General features: G+C 43.3%; 1 protein-coding gene across 1 annotated transcript; it reads left to right on the top strand.

Moving 5' to 3' along the window:
* Positions 1-1894: 1894 nt before the first annotated feature.
* LOC120839194 (calcium uptake protein 1 homolog, mitochondrial) lies at positions 1895-20190 on the top strand. The gene is made up of 11 exons (XM_040209458.1): positions 1895-2263; positions 3572-3752; positions 6552-6714; positions 9316-9353; positions 10960-11068; positions 11197-11279; positions 14033-14227; positions 14863-15006; positions 15682-15790; positions 15884-15973; positions 19845-20190. The coding sequence occupies exons 1-11, from the start codon at positions 1998-2000 to the stop codon at positions 19997-19999; spliced, it is 1533 nt and encodes a 510-aa protein (XP_040065392.1). The 5' UTR covers positions 1895-1997; the 3' UTR covers positions 20000-20190.
* Positions 20191-20517: the final 327 nt, after the last annotated feature.

Genomic DNA, 20517 nt, shown 5'->3' with positions numbered 1-20517 from the left:
TGCAGAACCTTATCAAGCAACACAACTGCCATCATTTCTTTCGGCGTAAAGCACACGAATGGGCCCCAGTTCAGGTTGAACGCTAATGCAGCATTCGAGTCCAATAGGTGCTGAGCCGAATTCACAGGGATGGCGGACATAACATTCTTGTCGAACAAATGCCCAAAGTATGAAAGCCTGGGGTAATTACAGTAGTAGCTACTGTAATTTGTTTTATCAGAATTTGGCAGACGGCAAAGGCTAAAGTCTCGGTGAGTCAATACACACATTGGACAGAGGCACATGACAACATATCATCAGAGTGCTCGTCTGCACAGATTTGTCACACACCTTCGCTCGGTCTCTCTGATTGGCTCGAGGGGGCTGTGGCGATTGGCCTTTTCCAAGTTACGGTGATGCGAAGTATAGACAGCCCACACTTTTAAAAAGACTCTATTGAAGAGACCGAAAGGAATGGTAGTCAACATTTTTCAACAAGACTGCTCTCCAGGCATGGGATGAACAAAAATATGAATCATCTTATCCAGGTAATTAGAACAATTAAATAATTGACCGACTAATACAATGCACTCTTGATGGAAAAGAGTATAGCTGCAATAAATCCTACAAAACAGAAAAAATGCGCAGTTAATCTATGCATGCACCAAAACAGTTGTTCTTATAGCAAGTCGAATAGCTTTGAAGCAGGTGCCTGCAACGATTTATTCTTCCCCATACTCAATAAAACGCCATCCTCGTAGCTGAAAATAAGGGTGCACTTCGCACTCACACACACAAAAAAAAGGAAGAAAAGCGATCGAATGTAGAATCGTGGATTAGCACAAAAGGTTAAAATCGCAGGAGCTTCCTCGCTAAAAGTTCCTATGGTTGTTCGGTGACGGAGGGCTGAAACAACTTCCCTTAGGCCCTAACGTGACGTATACATTTCGCGTAGATTCTCAGATATTTGAACGTTCAAACAAAGCTAAGAGAATGCGAAAATTTCATGTTAAAAGCACTCAAAGTTCTATCGATCCTCGGACACATCCCGGAATCCGAGCACCGGTACGGCGATGCAGAGCTGATGCTGTCTCACAGGCGTTAATATCCAGATGATCCAGAGCGATCTTGCGCAAAAACGGTATAAAGTATCATTCCTTCATATTTTCACATTATACCTGCGTCAGCGAGCACGAAGAAGCCCGAAGTCGTCGGAAAGCAGCAGCACATCACGGCTACCGCGCACCGAACAAACTCGCATCCGCCAGCTCTGGGCGCTGCCATCTTACCTGTGACGTCACGGCTCTTGGGAGGTCATGTGACGAGTGGTCACATTTGCGTAAAATATGGCGGCAACCGGGGGGGTGCCACTTCCGAACTTCCGGTTTATCACTCTAAGCCCCTCTACCTCGTTGCAAGCAGCGAACAAACAAGAATGCGCGGTGTTATTTTTTTTTTTTTTTGCCAGATTCTTTAAAGGTTTACCTGGAAAGTACTCTACCTGTTCGGCGATAGTTGCAGAGAGGTAAAGGGGGAAAACTATTGAGTATATGAGAAAAATAATAAAACAAAAAACGAAACAATCTTTCTTTATCTAATTAGCTTAAGGCTAGGTAGCGCAAGCTATCGCCCGGTATTAAGGAAACAGCCAATATTTTTTTAATCATTTATCTATCTATCTAAATCACCCCCGAAAGTTAAAAATAAATAGCGTTTACAATCTGATAAACTATAATTTCTAAAACACGCCGTTTTTGTTTTTTTTAACTTCTCTAAAAAAAAAAAGTAATTATTTTTATTATATTTAGTTTTTGGCTTTTTGTTTTTGTAGTGAACAATCCGATCCAATCCAGTTCCTTCGCTTCGGCTTCGGGCTGTTCGGGCCACGGTTCGGGCTTCGGTCCATTTCGGTCGTCTCCGCCAAGGAGGGTCTCCGCAGTGAGCAGCGTCGGATCTCTGTTTTGGCGCATCGAGTGTCGCACTTGGCGTGCGTGGTGTTTCTTCGAAGAATGCAGTGAATGAGCCCGTTATCCGGGCTGCCGCTAGCAATGTCAGCAATATATCGTAGCGCCTGGGCGGTCGCCAGGACGGCTAGTCGTCACCCCGTCCGGTTTCCAGCCATCACACACGCTCGCGGAGGTCTGGCTGCGGGTCCCATCCTTCAGACGAGATGGCAGCACTACAACTTCGGTCACAAGAAGCCGAAGCCGTCGACGAAGTTTGACATCTTCCACACAGTACTGATGTGTTTCGGGGGCAGCGCTCTCTTCATCGATTTCGAGTGGTGAGCACGACTGAGCAACATACCATCCACTCTCACCATGAGTAAAATTCGGACCAAGAAGTGCACTTCTTCGCAGTATCGCATTTCTAGAAACGCACGCGAGTTTTTGAAAGAAAATCCTAGGCGTCAGACAAAATTGCATTTCGGATCGCGGTGGAATTTTCACTCGCCCAAAACAAAACGAAAAAGTTCAGGATTATTGTGGGTATAAAAAAACTAAGAGTGTCTTTGTTTCTTCATTGACTCAACTCGGGAAAGTAAAGCGGCTGCAGTGAGGCATTACGCCCGTACCTGGAACCACGCAGTGTCTCTATAGAAAAAAAAAAAAAAAAAGAAAAGGCATAATAATAAGTAAATTAAATAGAGAGAGAGGGGGGGGAGGGGGCAGACTAAGTTACACGTGAGTAACACTCAACAGTTCCCTAAGTGAACTGCAACAATCTTGCCGACCGCGCAAAGGGAAGCGTGGTCTGGTGATGCTGGCCCGGTGATTGATGTGGGGAGGAGCTTCCAGAGCTTTACCGTCAACCGCAAAAGACTGCGAATAGCAGAGTGCACGGGTAAGCAGGGGTTGCAGGCCGCCAGAGCGGTTACCCCATTGGGGGTACACAAATAGAAGTGTCGAGTGCGAAAAGAGGGTTGGTGGAACTCGCCTTGCAGTTTTCTTGAAGCCGAGGTTTCGAGAATCAAGGAAGCAGCGAACGACTCGCACATAGCGTCAATAAACAGCACGACATTGTGCTGTGGTTTATGATAAGGTGAGAACTCCAGGGAGGAGCTTCAGGTGCCCCGTCTCCAGCGCGATCTAGCTTCCTACCGTCGCCGACGTTTCAACGTCTCGTGCACTCTGAGCGCGCGCTCGCAGCAAAAGTATGGTGGGAATGTGGAGCGCTTGCTGGAGGACGGCGGGCGTTTGAAAGACGCACCCTGCCGTTCTCACTTCGTCAGTGAGTATAGTTAGGGATGTGCTAGTTACAAATAAAAATCAGTCTAGCTGGATTATGGAACTGTATCCAACTGGGAATGAGACTTGATCCAGCTGTGGCCAATTTCATAACCCAGTTCCAGTTGGACCAGTAACTCCCCAGATTTTTTTTTTCTTATTTTTTCAAGCACTTTATAAAGAGAGACAGATATTCCTTACATTTTTCTTTCTTCCACAATTATTCGAGTTTCGTTGGTATAAGTTTTGAGGTTCCGAATTGGAGCAATCTCATAGTATGCCTTAAGCTCAAAGTTTTTCGAACAGGACACCCCCAGGAACGTCCTTCCTGCCAATGTGACCTCCGTGTCTCCACCCGATTGCAGGTGCTGGGAGAAAACCTTGCAGGGCGGGAAAGCTGTCCTGAAGTTCTTCAGGGTATCTGCCGACAGCAGTGTCCAACACCCGGACAGTGAAGAGGAGGACAAGGAGTCCGACGTGGAAGAGACCAAGGGAAAGGGGAAGGGGAAGAAAAAGAGGGACAAACCTGGTTTCCGGGACAGAAAGGCAAGTGCCGTCGTACGCCCTACACCCAACTTTCTAAGTGTAGTCCAATCGTTTTCTTCCTGAAAAGATGTCTTAAAAAGCCTGAAAGATAATTGAAATCAAATACTTTTCTAGGGAGAATGCATTCTACTTCGCTCATTTGCATTGTACAGTGCACCTAGAGTGTAAAACCTTCCCCTAGCGGTTTGGGCGTCTCATGTCGGAGAGAAAGCATCAGCTTGCGCTGTCCACACTTCGCGGAAGAGGGTTACCGCCTGCACACCGAGGTACTGGGTTCGTCGAGACGGCCGTCCAGACTGGCACGCACAGGGGAAGCCCCCGACAATAGATGGTGCCAGCCACCCTTCCCAATTCATAGAGAAAACCTTAAGGGTCCAGTGCGTCCAGCAGTTCGAACTATGCAAAATTTGTTTGCGCCGAGGCTGTTTTCGCAAAATAGGATGTATTCCTTTCGTAAAGTATTTGACGAAATGTTCGCGTCATTCTTCTCTTCACTGGATGCTCAGGAAGACAAATGATCATTGTAGAACATTTTCTAGCAGCAGACAGTGGATGTTGGTGCAATATGTGCAGTCAAAGATCTTCTCAAAGCTGTCAGCTCATGCATGTGTGTTTTCAGAAGTGTGCTCGAGCTGTTCCCTCTCTTTGTGTTTTGACAATTTCATCGGGGCAGTTTCCCATACACTTTTCTGTACTTGCTGGGACTGTTGTATTATTTATTGTTAGCTGCAAACTCAAAAGTTCACTCTCCATTGTCTGTTTAATACCCTCAACTCACAGTTGTCTTTCCCGTGTGTGGCAGCCAGTGAGCCAACGCTCAATTGAGCTTCGAAGGGACATTTGTGCACGTGTGTGCAGTCCCATGGAGATCTGTATGTAACGGCATGTACCTAGTGCGGCATTAGTACTGGCTCCAGCGAGTTAGTTTGTTCGAGCATGCTTGCACGTTTAGGGAAGCTTTTGAGGCTGCGTGCACATGCATAAACATTCTTTCAAAGTACATTCAATTGTTGGCTCACTTGCTGCCTCATTTGGTAAAGATAGCCACCAGCTGTGTGCACCAAGAAACATCATTGCCCGTTTATAGCTGAGCATATACATGATAACTTGACTATTCGCAGTTTCATTTTTGCACATTTTTACCCAAGTGTTTGGGGGGGGGTACAAAATAAGTAAAAAATTTAGGCTTCCAAGTAAATAAAGCGTTTATTTTGAGATGTGCACACGCTCATCTAACTTGAAAGTATTTTCAAAGGGCACACACAGTTTAGGCTTTTAAATAGATTATTAATTTATTTGGGCTGTGCATGGGCTCTTCCAAATCAAATTGCTGAGTATCTCCGTGAAAGGCGTCAGTATGTCGTAGTTAGTGGTGCAGCATCGACAATCGCTAATGTGACATCAGGGGTGCCACAGGGATCAGTCTTAGGACCTTTACTTTTCTTAATTTATAAAAATGATATTAATGAAAACGTTACGTCGTGTATGAGAATGTTTGCCAATGATTGCGTACTGTATAAAAAAATAACCTGTGAAAGTGATAATCAGATAGTACAGAATGATTTAGATGCAATATACACCTGCTGCGAAAAATGGGGGATGAAACTTAATCTAGATAAAACTGTGTCCATGACGTTTTCGAGAAAGCAAGTGAAAACTAATTTTCGTTATGTAATCAACAATATTATTTTACAAACAGTGTCTGAATATAAGTATTTAGGCGTCTACTTCACAACCTCGCTGAGTTGGCATCGACATGTGGATTTCACTATTGCAAAAGCTAGCAGGTCTTTAGGGTTCATAAAGCGCAGCACTAGACAGTTTCCGCATGACATCCGAGAACTCTTGTATAAGACTAATGTGCGCTCTATACTAGAATATGCCTGCACGGTATGGGACCCTCCGACAAACACTGACAAAGAGAAAATACAGAAAGTGCAAAACCTAGCCGCTTGGTATGTGTTAGGAAAACCAAAACGGGGTGGTGATTTTAGCGCGACGCGTGCAAGACAAACATTAAAATGGGACACACTTGAGCACCGTCGAGCAAAGCTTCGTTTAAAGCTTTTCCATAGCATATATCATTCACAATCTGGTATTCCATGCGAAACCTATATTTCATCACCACATTATGTATCTGCTCGTGTGGATCATGCCCACAAAGTGCGTGAGCTTAGATGCAAGACTGTAGCATACAGTAGCTCTTTTTTCCCTAAAACGATTTCCCAATGGAATCGGTTGCCTTCAACCATAGCGTCTGTTATAGACAATGATGCTTTTTATGCTGCCCTAGAAACAGTCACGTCATTCGATTGAAAAGGTTCATAGCATGATTCTAATAATGTTTTTGTAAAACTTGTTGCAATCTTCTCCGTGTGTCGCGATAGTTGTGACTTTGTTGTTTCATGTTCGCGAAATCTTTTTTGTTCGATTGGTTGTCTTTTTATGAATGTTTCCAATGTAGTACCTGTTACGTCATACTTGATTTTTTGTGTATAACCCCCCCACTGTAATGCCGAAAGGCGCTGTGGGTATCAAATAAATAAATAAATAAAAGAGGCATACCTTTTGTTTGTTTAATTATATTTCAAGAACTGATTCAAACGACAGTGTTTGTAAGAGTTTCCGAGGGAAAGTATCACCCTCACTTGCAGGGTGTGCAACTTTGAAGTGGGGGTACAAATATAGGCCGAAAGAAAAGGAAATGCTCTCATTGCTAGTGCATCTCGCTTAAATGTAAACTGCTCCTGGTGGAAAGCTGGCTGACTAACGTTTCTTTATTATTTTTTTTCACAACAGATAATTGAATATGAGAATCGCGTCCGGGCCTATTCAACCCCAGACAAGATATTCCGGTACTTCGCTACGATGCGAGTTTACAATGAAAACGGGGACTCCGAGATTTTCATGTCCCCCCAAGATTTCCTCCGTTCCATCACTCCCGGAACCAAACAACCTGAAGGTGATGTGGCACAAATGTCTGCATGTGTGGTACTATGTTTTTCCTAAACAGTCAATTGTCCTGCTTTATGCAAGCTACTCAAGTTACAGAAGTTGTGACTTGTCAAGGCCGGCTCACTCCTTTTCGTTTGAGTATGCCCAAGTGCGTTGCAATCAATTGTGACTGCTTATGACGAGAGAGCACATTGATGCCATCTGTCGGTGAGCCCTGAAACACTTCCGATCGGGACACATTTTCTCATTTTTTATTCATTGTTCTTTTACGATGGGCCTGAAATAATTCTGTCAATGTTACAAGCTACGATTTTTCATGGGTAATGCATATGGGTTTTATCTAGCAAATGCCGCAAAACTTTCACGCTAGTTCAGGAAATATGCATGGGTCGGAACTGTTCCAGGGTCCTCAGTTTTCTCCTGTTCCAAAGGTATCCCCATTCCTTCTTTTTTTTATAAATAAATTCCTTTCAAATAGTGGTACATTTGGTCCACCGGAAATGTCAAATTCTGACGTGTTTGCATACAAAAAGGATGAGTTGTGCTGGGTTTTGAGGAAGGAAATGTTTTGGACCCCACTGGAGAGATATTTCTCATGAAAACTTGTTTATCTTATACTTCCTGGATAAGATGTGATCTTTTCAAAAGTCTACTGAAAAAGCCAGATTGTTGCAGGTGGCAGGACTCGTGCTTTATGAAGCCCCATTTTGTTCTTTGCTGAGGGAATGCGCACAGCCAGAGTGCACTGATCAGTTTTCGCTTCAGCCTTTTCTCATCTTGGTTGTTCCTCCTAAGGGGGACACTTTTTTTTATTATTATTTACAATAAGCGTATGAAATTTTTATGGTATATAGTGCTTGATTTTTTTTTTTTACAAATCTGGTGTATGTTTTGATGTAGTAGTTTGTTTTTTATGTTCTGGATGCAATGCACATGCAGAAAAAGAAAGCATGTCTTTGCGCAGACATGGGGCATAGCAACACACTTAAAGCAGCTGTGCAACGATTTTAACGTTGAAAGATTTGGCATCTTCTGCTTTTGACATTGTTTACCTTGTCACAAATGGCAGAAAACACACCTCCTTTCATCGAAATATTGTGATTCCGCCGCGTAATAGCGAGGCAAAAATTAGAATATTCCTCGACCTGCAGCCGCGAGCGGTGGCCAAGAGAAACACGTGACATGACGCCAATGGGGGTCTTGTAGAAAGATAGCAAGTTGTGCGAATACCTGCTCAATAAAAGGTAACTTTTCTTTAAATCTTGTCGTTCCAACATAAATATAAATGCGTCAAAAACCTATATCATCAACAAAACTTTTATTATCCGGAGTTTTAGTGGCGCCACCTATCCTAGGTCCACAAAGCCGTCAGCTCTATCTGCTACCGCGAACAGCCGCCAGAAGCCGGAGGGGGAGGGGGACAGGGCCGGACGGGTATGGCTGGACCCGGATGAGACTTTCCTCCTTTCACCATATTTTTCGCGCTGCACCCGCCAGCACGTGATCACGCGGTCGCGAGTGGATGAGTTCTCGCTGCTCACTGATGGCTCTAAAGAGAGAACTTTTCCGGAACTCCGCGCCTACCCCATCGACGTCACTGCGCATGTGACCCGGAAGGCGATGTACGAGTTGAGAGGCCCATCCAAGTGGATGTTTTGTTAAATAAAAACTTGGGTATACAGGCAAAATCTGTTTTCTGTAGCTTACTTCAGAAGTGTCAGGCATCAACTTCCACAATTATTTAAGCAAAGCCCTGAAATTGTTGCACAGCTCCTTTAAAAGAACCTGGGTAGTAAAATAGGCTCATCCGCTCCTTTTAAACCACTGAGTGCAATCAACGACAAAAATAATGCGTATGAGACTTATTTTATTTGAAAGTCATTAAAAAATTGCAAAATTGTCATTTTCAAGGGGCTAACAAAAAGTGCTTAAATTGTAAATATAAAAAAGTATACATTCTGACACACCTTGATGTTGCATTCCACCTATTCTAAAGTATGTGCATGCCAAATTTCATTGCGATAAGACAATGTTAAGAACAAATATTCTTGTGTGTGAACTGCAAAGTTGCCCCAAAATTATATAGAGAAAAACGCATTCGAGAGTCATCATGGACGTGTAGCGACACACTTTTGCGGCGGGAAAAAGAATATATATTGTTAATAATTTTTGTGAGAAATTGAAGCTACTATAGAAGACTGTGATGGAGAAGAGGCGGCTAGGCCCACTTCTTGACATAAATGTGATTGAGGGCGAAGTCACAATTTGAAGAACCGTGCACACAAAAATGAGGCAAATTCATGCCGTTCTGGCCAGCCGGGAGGTTTTTGAACGCGTATTCAACTAATTTCGCGACCATAACCGGCACTTATTGTTTTTATACAGAAAATGGGAAGCAAAGCAAAGATAATTAAACACCATATAACCCAAAACCACTTTCTTTTTGCGTAATAATGTTGTCTTTTGACCCGCATCTCCTTTTAATTGGAATTTAACCGAGTTCCACGCAAAACCAGTGTCGGCCACTACCTGGGCCACTCGTTCCGAACGAGCCTTTCGCCTTGCTGGCGACGACTAACTTGATTGAACTCTCCTGTACCAATCTTAGGTTTTGGCCTCGATCAGTACAAGAGGATCGACATCAGGGTGAGCTTCCACTTCCGACACGTTCGTCGGACATAGCATGCTTTGTTACTTTTCTATTGAGCCTGCCCGCTTACTCGCAGCTTGCCTCGCACAGTGGTGTGTAGCACTTGTGACTAACTGTTTGTGCTGTTCTCTCCTTGCGGGCTGCTTAGACCGATAACCTTTCTGGAAGTGGGTACAAGGTCTCGGCTGACATGGTGTGTGCCTTTCCCTGTCCACACTAACCTCTTGTAGTGACTCACTCTCGTTGGCTTGGTTTTTCTTCTCGACTGCCTTTATCCTCTGCCTGTGTCCACGTGTCTTAGAGGCTTACACTTGCTCGCATTTGGGTGGGTAGGTGCGGTATCGGTTAAACGCGTTGTTCAGTTGCCTCGTCCGCTGCGAAAGCGCCTTACCCTCAGTAGCGCTTTGGCCGCACCTGAACGATCAGCTGACAGACTAGTCAAATCACTGTGCCCCTACTAGAGCTGGTGCAGCTTAGAAGAAAGACAGTTATTTACATGCAACCATTGGACAAGTCGAGAGCTAGCTTTCTCGTTGTTGGGATTCTAAAGTCGAGCCAAAGTTGTTTTATGCCCTCTTTTTTTTATGTAATGTGTTTTTTTTTTGCCTGTTCAAACACTTGATGGCGGGCCATATTCCACTCAGAAAATATGCCTGCTCCAATATTGCAGCGCTGTGGAAGTTTTGCCGAACTGGAATGAAGTTAATTGCAATGGTTTCAGACGAAGATAATGAAGCCGTCATTACGAAATTAGTCCGAGGGGTTGGGACATTTTCATATTGAACAGAAGCTATAACTTCACAGAATGCCTGCCTTCCTCGACGTCTCTTTTCTATAGCCCTTCTTCTTGCCTACTAGAGAAGCCTGAGGGAGACATAACATTTCTCTAACGATTACATAGGTGACGGGCGAAGTGCTGAAATGCTCACGATTATGGTTTCTGAACTATTTAGCAGGGGACACACGAGTGATGAAAACCGGCACCGCGCAACAGTTTTCGTAGTAACCTGCGCATACGCTGTGACGTTGATTTACGCCATGCCGCCACGTTAAAGCGTCCGCGCAAGTTGCTGTGGAAATTTCCGCGTGGTGCCCATTTTCATAACTCGTGGATGTGCTGTTTGAACCCCGTTGAGTGCGCTTCTCACCGAGCACCAGTGCACTGCGGAGAAGCAACACCTGCGAAAGCACGCTCCACGGGTGTCGCTTCTCTGCAGTGCACCGGTGCTCGGAAAGAAGCGCGTTCAAGGGGGCCCGCGAGTACAAAAAGTATGAATTAAACGAAAACGCCGTTCGAATTAAGCGACTCATGAATACATAAGCATGGTGGGATAACCAAAATTTTGAAATTTGTTTGAATTAACCAGAGGTATGAAATACTTCTGGTTGATTAACTCTCGCTTTCAAATTGCATCCTTCCAATTAGATGTGAGCTTGTAAGATTGAATTTTACGAATGGAATCCACTCAAATTTGGAAATATTTGTGTTACCAATTAGAATATCTGAATGTTTACCGTCGCTCCAAAACCACTTTTATCTTGCTCAATTTGCTTTATTTATGAGGTAGTGGTGTTTCTCACTGGCATTGTCATCACTGCTAGGACGAAAAGGCATTTGTGGGCCTCAGCAAAGACAGCATCTTCTACAAGTTGAGCTCATCTGGACTGATCAGCTTCTCCGATTACATCTTTCTGCTGACAATTTTATCAGGTAGTCCTTGCTCACGTTTTTACAGTGGGATATTGAACAGCACGTGGTAAACACTAGCGAGTCACGTGCCCATAAAAAGTGTTGTGTGCGGAACCGTTGCCGTCAACTATACTGCTTATTTTTTCTAGCTTCCAAACGTCACTTTGAGATAGCCTTTCGCATGTTTGACCTGAATGGAGACGGGAATGTTGACTATGACGAGTTCGAGAAAGTAAGTTTCTTTTTGCTCCCTTCAGCCTGCTTTGATGCTTTGTCGGTGTTCAATTGTGCGCATAATATTTTTTCATACCTGTCCCGGTAAACTAGGTCTACAACAGACACCCGAAAAAGATTTGTCCAGATTTTATGGGAAGCATCACATAGGCAGGTATAGCTAGACATGTGGGCTTTGTGGAAAGTGGATTTTCGTGAGCATGCTTGGTCCTTACTTCTTGAATTGTCTTTTCTTGCACATCATCACTCGAAAATGAAATTCGGTTTAACCCTTTGGTGGCTATTGCCTTTCATGTACGGCAACGATTAATCATTTGAATGTGGCCACTTAAATGCAAAACTGTGCGCACTGGGGGAGGGGTGTTACTATTTGTCATGTCTTTGGCAAACTATAGGCAATATATTCACATTCTGTCTCACTTTGCTGGCGCTATTTATAATTTTTTTTTAAATTGGACGCTCTGCACAAGTGATATGTGTGAGATGGTTGCTTCGAATGTCTGCTGCTGTGGTGGTAGTGGCAATTGGAGCTCCAGCTTTTCCAGTTCAAGCTTCGTTTGCTTCTCCGAATGAAGTCGGATGAGGGAAGCTTACCATCCGATAGAGAAGCTCCGTAAAGTACCTTTGGTTCGAAATATGAAACTGCTGGAATGTCGGCGGTAGCGAATGCGCCAGAATAAAACTGAATGGAAAAAAGGTGGCAAAATTTTCGCCTTCAATAGTTCCATTCGATGCTTTCTTAATCTGAACAGCTTGCAATCACTTTACATGCTCCCGTTGGATAGTTAGGGAGAGACCTGTGAATTTCCTTTTTCTTTATACTTTTTTTTTTAAACAAACTGGACCACTGGGAAACATTGAGTGGGAAAAAAAGACTTGACCGTCACAGGGTTAAGAATGTGTTTTACTTGTCGGCGATTTATTTATTCTTTAATGTTGTCTGAATTGCTTTTTTTTTCTAGCTTTTGTGTGTAGATGTTGCCCATGCTGTTAACAAGAGCTACCACTCAGTTATGTTTAAAAGGCTCCTGAAAAATAAAAATAAAAGGTGTTTTTAAACAGTCTAATTGGGACATGCCTGCCAAGAAATATATTTTACGCAAAAAAAAAAAGACCGTATCTCCATGTGGTGAATGATGTTGATCGGGGCAAAGCTCTGGTGGTGCTGATGATACTGATTTTATTGTTGATAGGTAGCACTGATAGTGCTCATTTTGTTTTATTGCTCATAGGTAGTGCCGAGTTCGGGGTTGTGTTTCAACTTCATTATTACTGCTTTATGGTCGGTGAAATGCAGAGCCAGTGGTTCTTCTAGCGGATCTGCTTGGATCCGCTAGAAGTTGTGGGAACGCATCTCCACCGCTTAAGTCAACGGTCCATGCCAGAAAGAGAATGTGTGGTATGGATTGTGGTTATATACGCAGTTGAGCATTTGACTGCAGCGCCCTCTCGTCTATAAACGTTGAGCCAATGCATGCAAAGTTTAATGCGATTATATACGCATTTGACCGCAGCGCCCTCTCCTGTATAGACGTTGAGCAGCTACATGCAACATTTCATCCATGACAGAAACCCCAGCTCTTGAGTTGCTACCACATCTCGGAGCCCCCTACTCATCCCGCAGTCGTGGACGAGTGGTTAAGGCAATGGACTAGAAATCCATTGGGGTCTCCCTACACAGGTTTGAATCCTGCCGACTGTGCAAACATTTTTTCTTTTTATGTGAGCACGGACGCCGGACGGACAAGGCTAGACCCTAAGGAGCTTCGCTCCTGAAACTTTTTTTTGAGCAATATTGACGGCAAGAGATTTATTTGAAATTCTTGGTGCGAAGTACATGACGTCACGGGTCATTCCGGAATGACCATCTTGGTCTTGAAGGCGAAGCCGATCCACCTTTTCTCCACGCGCCCAAAATGCCGAGAGAGAAAACAGGGGGATAGGGGGTGACTGCCAGCTAAATCGTGTCTTGCGCCATCAATATTGCTTTAAAGTTTTTTTATTCTTTTTGCTTAAAATTACTTTTTATTACATGCGTGTCCAGCCAGACTGTTAAAAAAAAAACTTTTTTTTTTCTTTCGGGTACTTTTTAAGAAAGGGATCACTGTACAGTAATCCCTCTCTCCTCATCCCAGCGTTGAAATGAGACAGGGTGTAGCGGGACATGAAGGCACCCTAGGTGTAGATATTTTATTACCTGTCCAAATTGAGAGGAGCTTGTTATCTTTCTAACTTACGTAAACAAGTAAGAGGTGAGACTGTCCCCAAGTATAAACAACTTATTTCCCTTCAGGGACTAATTCTGCAGAAGCTGCTTCTCATAGTGAAATGTCGGTTGTGATTCTAAAGTTTCCAGCAGTCCCCTGTCCGAGTTCTTTCCACTAGCTGTAACCACCTTCCTGGTATTGTTTGGCCTAACTCTTAGAACCACACTTAGAAAGAAAAGTGCCATCTCTATAAATGACATACATATGGGCTCATCTAGAGTGTTATGCATAGCCAGCCACAGCCTCGATAGGTGCTAAATAATTTCAAGTACTGAGTCTGCAGATATGCAGCATTAATTTTGGATAGTGACTTTGGTTCTTGCTTGTAACACAGAAATAAAATATGATTGAGCACCAGTTTACCGTCCACGCTTGTGGTATTGTATTACATAAGCATTCAGTTTCGGTTTGTAGATGAATATTCGAAAAATGGGAGGAAGCGGAGAGAAGTTATTTTTCCGACTCTTTTAACCTGTTCCTTCAGGTGCAGATGGTCATAAGGAACCAGACGAGCTTTGGCATGCGTCATCGCGACCATCAGAACACGGGCAACATCTACCGGGGTGTGAGCAGTGCCCTGTGCAACTACTTCTTCGGGCCTAAGCTGGACAAGAAGCTCACCGTCGAGAGGTTCCTCAACTTCCAGCGCGAGCTGCAGTCAGAGATCCTCACACTCGAGGTTGGCTGTTGATGCAGTTGTATACGTAGGGAAGGTTGCAGCAGCGGTGCAGTGCCCCATACCTCGGCAGATTCACTCGGTCACTCATGTTCACCACGTGATTGTGAGATGATAAGTAATAAGTGAGTCTATGATATGACTCGGAATTCGTAAGTTGATATTGAGCAACTCCATTGAGTTTATAAGATAATGTTGGGTAACTCCATTGATTCGGAGGGGTGGTAGTGTTGAGTGACTTCGTTGAGTTTGTGAGATGATATTGAGTGACTCCGTTGAGTTTGTGAGGTGATATAGAGTGACTCGTTGAGTTTGTGAGGTGATATTGAATGAGTCCGTTCAGTTTGTGAGGCAATTTTGAGTGACTCTGTTGAGTTGTGAGATGATATTGAGTTACTTCGTTGAGTTTGGGAGTTGATATTTAGTGACTCCATTGAGTTTGTGAGGTGATATTGAGTGAGTCTGTTAAGTTCGTGAGACAATATTTAGTGACACCGTTGAGTGTGCGAGAGGATATTGAGTGACTCTTTTGAGTTAGTGAGATGATATTAAGTGACTTCCTGATATCACTCGAAGACGTCATCGAGTGACTTGAATCCAAAATGTTGACCCATGCTATACCCGCTTCTTTTTCGCAGTTTATGAGGAAGGAGCCGAACGATCAGGGTCTTATCCGGGAGTGGGACTTTGCCGACTTGCTCCTGACGTACGCCGGCCTGACCGACAAGAAGAGGTCCCGCATGGTCAAGCGTGTTAAGAAGAAGTTCAAGGGACAGTCAGAGGTGCGTGTTGCATGTGCCTATCACGCTGTGCCACTTGCTCAACCATGAGTCGACCTTTTTTAGAAAGAGGTCCACATCTCCGGTTTTTTCCAAAGCACCTAGATGGGCAATATTGAATGCTGTAAAGAGCAACACGCTGCTTACAAACAAGTCGGCATTTGCCTGTTTGTCCACACCCAGTCTGTGCACTGCGTATGTGCAGAAACCAGATTTGCGTGAAGAAAGGTGTCCACGTGTGCGCCGTGCCAACGAGTGCGCCGCCACTGCAGCGTGACGTTGGGGCCGCGTGTTGGTGTATGGTACCGTTTCCTACACTAAATGCCGTACCGAATGCATTCAGGCTATCAGGTGTTTCTTCACTTCGGCTACTATTTTTCCCGAAACAAACACTCTTTGCTAACATTTTTCTCTAGAAGCTTATATTAAACATTGTAAAGATTCTCACTAAATTTAAAACCCGTGTATGATGTTAATATGCTACCGAGCGTACGGTTATTCAGTTTGCCAGGCTAACAAATACTATGTGTGTAATGTGCCGACAGGATGACGATGCGAACGAGGGTGTGCATACTATAGAGGTGTACTCCCAGTATTTATATATTATTCGCCTCTTATTGATAAGCGTAACACTATCCCTTGGCAACCCACTTTAATTTGTTTTTACGACCTCTGCAGGGGATCAGTCTGGAAGACTACTTGCAGTTTTTTCACTTTCTGAACAACATCACGGAGGTGGACACAGCGCTCACTTTTTATCATATTGCGGGGGCCTCCATCGACGAAGGTGCTGCTTTATTTCCAGCGTTCTCGAGTTTTCGACGCTCTCTTAAAAATAATGCATTCTGTGCTGACAAGTTATATTGTTTTCTTCTTTCAGCCACCTTGAAGCATGTTGCAAAGACCGTAGCCCATGTTGATCTCAGGGACTACGTCATCGACGTCATTTTCACCTTGTTCGACGAGAACAGTAAGCAGATCAGTCACACACTTTCATGCTTGTTTGGAGCCGCTCGTATCACTGGGATCTCATTCACTGCTTTAAAGGAACACTGACGGGGTATTTATGCTTGCTGAGGTTTTTATTTGAACATGATCTATAAGAACCCAACTACCTAGAATGTAGTTTGCGGCTCGAAATTTGCTTTCTTTCTGCCCGAAAACAGCCGGTTGAGAATTGGTTGGTTCCAGTCGCGCTCACTCTCTTTTCCAAGGTCACGTGGTGTTCAAACTATGTGTACCAACCATATTCAAAGTCGCGAGCCATCTAAGGCACACATTCAGTCTTAAAAATAGAAAATTATATGAACCTTATTTTTGTGGACTCCAAAAAACGGCAAATACATTGATTGAAAAAAATATAATGTTGCACAGATCACAGGAAACACATGTACATGTACATGTTCAATCAATGTGTCATTCTCGTATGGCAACATACCACGGGCTGTTCATTCTTAGTATGGCGACGTACCACGGGCTGGACGACGTGATGGCAGCACACGACAAACCAACATTGCGGCGTACGTGGGGTGCTACTTCAGAACTGTCGTTCGGGGTACCGACCAATCGATCTTCAAGTGCAAAGTATTGAGCGGAACGGATGTTAGTGCAAAATAATCGCACGACATATGGTGCATGCAACCTTGTCGTCATGTGCTCCATATACCGAAGAAGTGGAAAAAAAAAAAAAAAATTGCAGACGTTTACGCTTTTCTGTAATGCGAAATTAGAGCGCAGCTCTTGGGGTATGTTGATTTTGTGATATACCATGGTAGAGAATTAAAAAAAAATATATATATCTCTTTTTTTTTTTTTTTTTTTTTTGAGGTTAGGCAAGGGACGACGAGGAAGGTGCGGTGGGATCCCCATAATGCAACGCGCGCAGCGTTTGTTTTAATGTGAAACGTTTTTTGCTAGTTGCTCCGGATTTCCTGAAGCCGTGGCCTGTGACGTCGCATGACATTGCAGTTTCCCCGCTAAAATTAGCTGAAAAATTGACGCCACGTGACCTCAACACCAATTCAGTTTCCCCGCTAAATTTAGCATGGAAAATGGCATCACATGACTTTGTGTCACGTCACTTATGAACAAATTCAGTTTCCCCGCTAGATTTAACGGGAAGATTGATGTCACAAGGCCTCAACACCAATTCAGTTTCCCCACTGAATTTAGCGGGGGAAAACAATGTCACATGACTTAGTCAGAAAGTCGGTTCCCTCACAAAATTTAGCGGGAGGACTGACGCCACATGACCTCAACACCAATTCATTTCATCGCTAAATTTAGCGGGGAAACTGAATCGGAGTTGAGGTCATGTGACGTCGGTTTTCCTGCTAAATTTATCGGGAAAACTGAATGCTCAGTGTTGCATTATGGGACATCACAGACCTGCACGCCAATTACGTTTCTTCGCTAAATTTAGCGGGGGATGCAACTGGTGTAAGGTCTGTGACGTCCCATAATGCAACGCAAGATTACGCCGACGGCGGTGCTGACACCGACACCGACGCCGCTTAATGCGGAAATGGATGCCTAAGAGCTGTGCTCTAAAAAAAATGTGGTCGGTTGTAGACAGGTGACTTCCGGCGATAAGCTTTCGTGGTCGCGTTTCGGTTTTGAGCAGTTGAGTTTTTTGGTTTTATTGAAACTATACTTGACTCTGCAGCAAAATATTTATTGTGTAGTCTCCTGACTTCATCTTAAATCGCCCGGCAAAACATTTACAAAAGTTTTGGGGGGTGTCAGTGCTTTAGTGCATTAGTGAGAGGGTGATATAACATAGATGGTCAACCCTTATACGACATGCCAAGCTCGTATAGGAATTCGCCATGCCACTGGAAGAGCAAACATTTATTTCCTGAAAGTTTGGCCTACGGCCTTGTGCCTCGTGACCAACTCTCTGTGGACCAAATTTCTGCTCACAGGCTGACCTGCAAAATGTTTTCAGGAGAGCTGAGAATCTTTTTTTTTTTTTCTCTCTTCACAATCGTCAGTGTGAGAGGGAAGGAGCAAGTTTTGTATGGACTTCATGTGATAAGATCAGTGGTCACAGGATCGATGTACGAGGGGGAGGGTGGTGCCTGTTGGATTCCTTACCTTTGACTGCTGGAAAAGGAGGAAAGTCACTTTTTTCCTTTTTTCAACTGCAGGTTAACCTTTAAAAGCATTTTTACATGTCAATTTCTTCTTTTTTCTTCTTCACACTCTTAGTGGGTCTTGGATTTCAGAAATCTTATTTTTTACTCGGAGAAAAAGATGTCTTTTTCTTCAAATCCATCCTGTGTCATGTCTTTTCTTTTTGCTTTCCCCCTGTTTGATGATTTTAACAATGTTGTGTCAATATCAGTGCATAATAAAATAACTGACTCCCTGAATATTAAGAAATTTTTTTCAGTAAGTTTTGGATTTCAGAAATCTTAATTTTTACTCGGAGAAAAAGATGTCTTCCACGTGAAATCCATCCCGTGTCATGTCCTTTCTTTTTGCTTTCCCCTGTCTGACGATTTCGACAATGTTGTGTCAGTATCAGTGCATAATAAAATAACTGACTCCCTGAATGTTAAGAAATTTTTTTATCATTTTGCTGTTGAGTGTAATAACCATATACATGAAAGGTATTTGTATATCTAATGCCTTCTTCAACCTCTTTTTAAGAAAAAAAGTTATTGCTTGGTTGCATTTGAATGAAATTCTTTAGGTATTTTCTTAACACATTCCAAAACAAAGCAAGTCCCGTGTAACTTTTTTTTTTTTAAAGCTTCCAAGTTTTTGTAAAAGAAAAGGGAAATCTCTGAAAGAATGGCAAAGAAAAGGAAAAACCCTTGAAGGAATGTGTCACTTCTCCAAAAGTGTGATGAGGCTGTTTGAACATTAAATTTAGAATTACATTATTGGTTCTTTTACAATCTTTTCCCTCACAAATATGCCACGTCTCCAATTTCAGATCTTGACAATGATGCCAAGAAAACTTTTCCTAATATATATATATACAAGGTTTTTTTTTTTTTTAAGCTTAACAGGTTTGTTTAAAAAAAGCCGTGAAAGCTACTCTTATGCCGCTTGTGGAGGTGCGTTATACAACCAGGGGGACATATTATAGGGGGCTAATCGTAATGATCAGTCGGATAATTAATTAAAATTTGTTAATTAACTTTTTAATTAATGAAAATAGACATATGGTTCCAATTGGAAACTTGCTCAGCGTCATCGAAAACCACTAAATCAGTCATTTTCAGAAAGACTTTTAGCGCATGAGAAGCGTAGTAGTGCACTAAAGTTACCTCTCGTGGAGCACGTACAAAGCTAGCGGTTGCGATAAGGCGCCGACGCGATTTTTCCGTCTCTTATCTAGCCCCAGCCTTGTACCTGCTCCACGAGTGGTAACTTTAGTACAATACTACGCTTCTCACGCGCCGAAAGGCTTTCTGAAAATGACTGATTTAGTGGTTTTCGTTGACGCTGAGCAAGTTTCCAATTGGAACCATATGTATATTTTCATTAATTAAAAAGTTAACTAACGAATTTTAATTAATTAGTCGACTGATCGTTACGATTAGCCCCCTATAATATGTCCCCCAGGCCGTATAACTCACCTCCACAAGCGGCATAAGTGTAACTTTGACGGCTTTTTTTAAACCAATCTATTAAGCTTAAAAAAAAAAAACCCTGTATATATATTATTTTTAGTGTCAGGGGCTCTTAATTTGAACAATCTTGTTCGGGTGTCAATTTGCCCAATACGCTTTACTGTGGAGGATTATTTTTATACATTTGTGCTGATTTGCGTATGGAAGTTTCTTGAGCTTAGCAGCTCACCGTTTTCTTCCTTTTTATTTTTGCAGTGGACGGACAACTGAGCAACAAAGAGTTTGTGTCTGTGATGAAGGAACGGCTTCACCGGGGGCTGGAGAAGCCAAAGGACACTGGATTTGTGAAGCTCATCAATTCGGCCGTGAAATGTGCGAAGCTCAAGAAACCTGTGCTGCTTGATATTTGAACTTCCTTGGCCAGTGACTCCCATCTCTCTGTTTCTGGGAGTTTTGGCACGACCGCCGGCTTTTGAAGCTTCGTGCTAGGTTACAGTAACCTCGTAGATTGCTTGCTGAAAAATGTTGAGCCAGTGCTTGTAGAGTTTTGAGTGCTCCGTAGAAAGAACGCTGTGCCGAAATAAATTTGTTTGTTCTGAAATGGTGGTAATGGCTGTAACCGCTTGGGGCGGTGGGAGATCCACTGACAACGTCGTGCGCGGGGCTTATCTGTAACTGAGTGCTCGGAGGTGGCTGCACTGCAGGGTTGCAGTTTGAAAACCAGATGCCGAAGTTTCCCTTGCCGTTATCCGATTCAAATGTTAAAGGCTATTTTCTGAAATTTTAAATGAGAAAATGGGATCCATTCCCAGTAGCCAACTTATATTTTTTTTACTTAAAATTCCCGAAAATCCATCACTTTTTAATTGAATAGCGGCAAGCTCTGAAACTCTGGCATCTGGTTGGAACCCCTAGCAGAGACTGACTG

This window comes from Ixodes scapularis, unplaced genomic scaffold (assembly GCF_016920785.2).
Source record: "Ixodes scapularis isolate PalLabHiFi unplaced genomic scaffold, ASM1692078v2 PGA_scaffold3__209_contigs__length_174095766, whole genome shotgun sequence".
Classification (NCBI taxonomy): Eukaryota; Metazoa; Arthropoda; class Arachnida; order Ixodida; family Ixodidae; genus Ixodes; species Ixodes scapularis.
This window is presented reverse-complemented; position numbering and strand designations above follow the sequence as displayed.

What these genes read in the sequence shown, in the direction of transcription:
- LOC120839194 (XM_040209458.1), top strand. Translation starts at nt 1,998, where the DNA reads ATGAGCCCGTTATCCGGGCTGCCGCTAGCAATGTCAGCAATATATCGT. An exon ending in ACAAGAGGATCGACATCAGG is followed by an intron (nt 9,354 to 10,959) that starts GTGAGCTTCCAC and finishes CATCACTGCTAG; the next exon opens with GACGAAAAGGCATTTGTGGG. An exon ending in ACTATGACGAGTTCGAGAAA is followed by an intron (nt 11,280 to 14,032) that starts GTAAGTTTCTTT and finishes CTGTTCCTTCAG; the next exon opens with GTGCAGATGGTCATAAGGAA.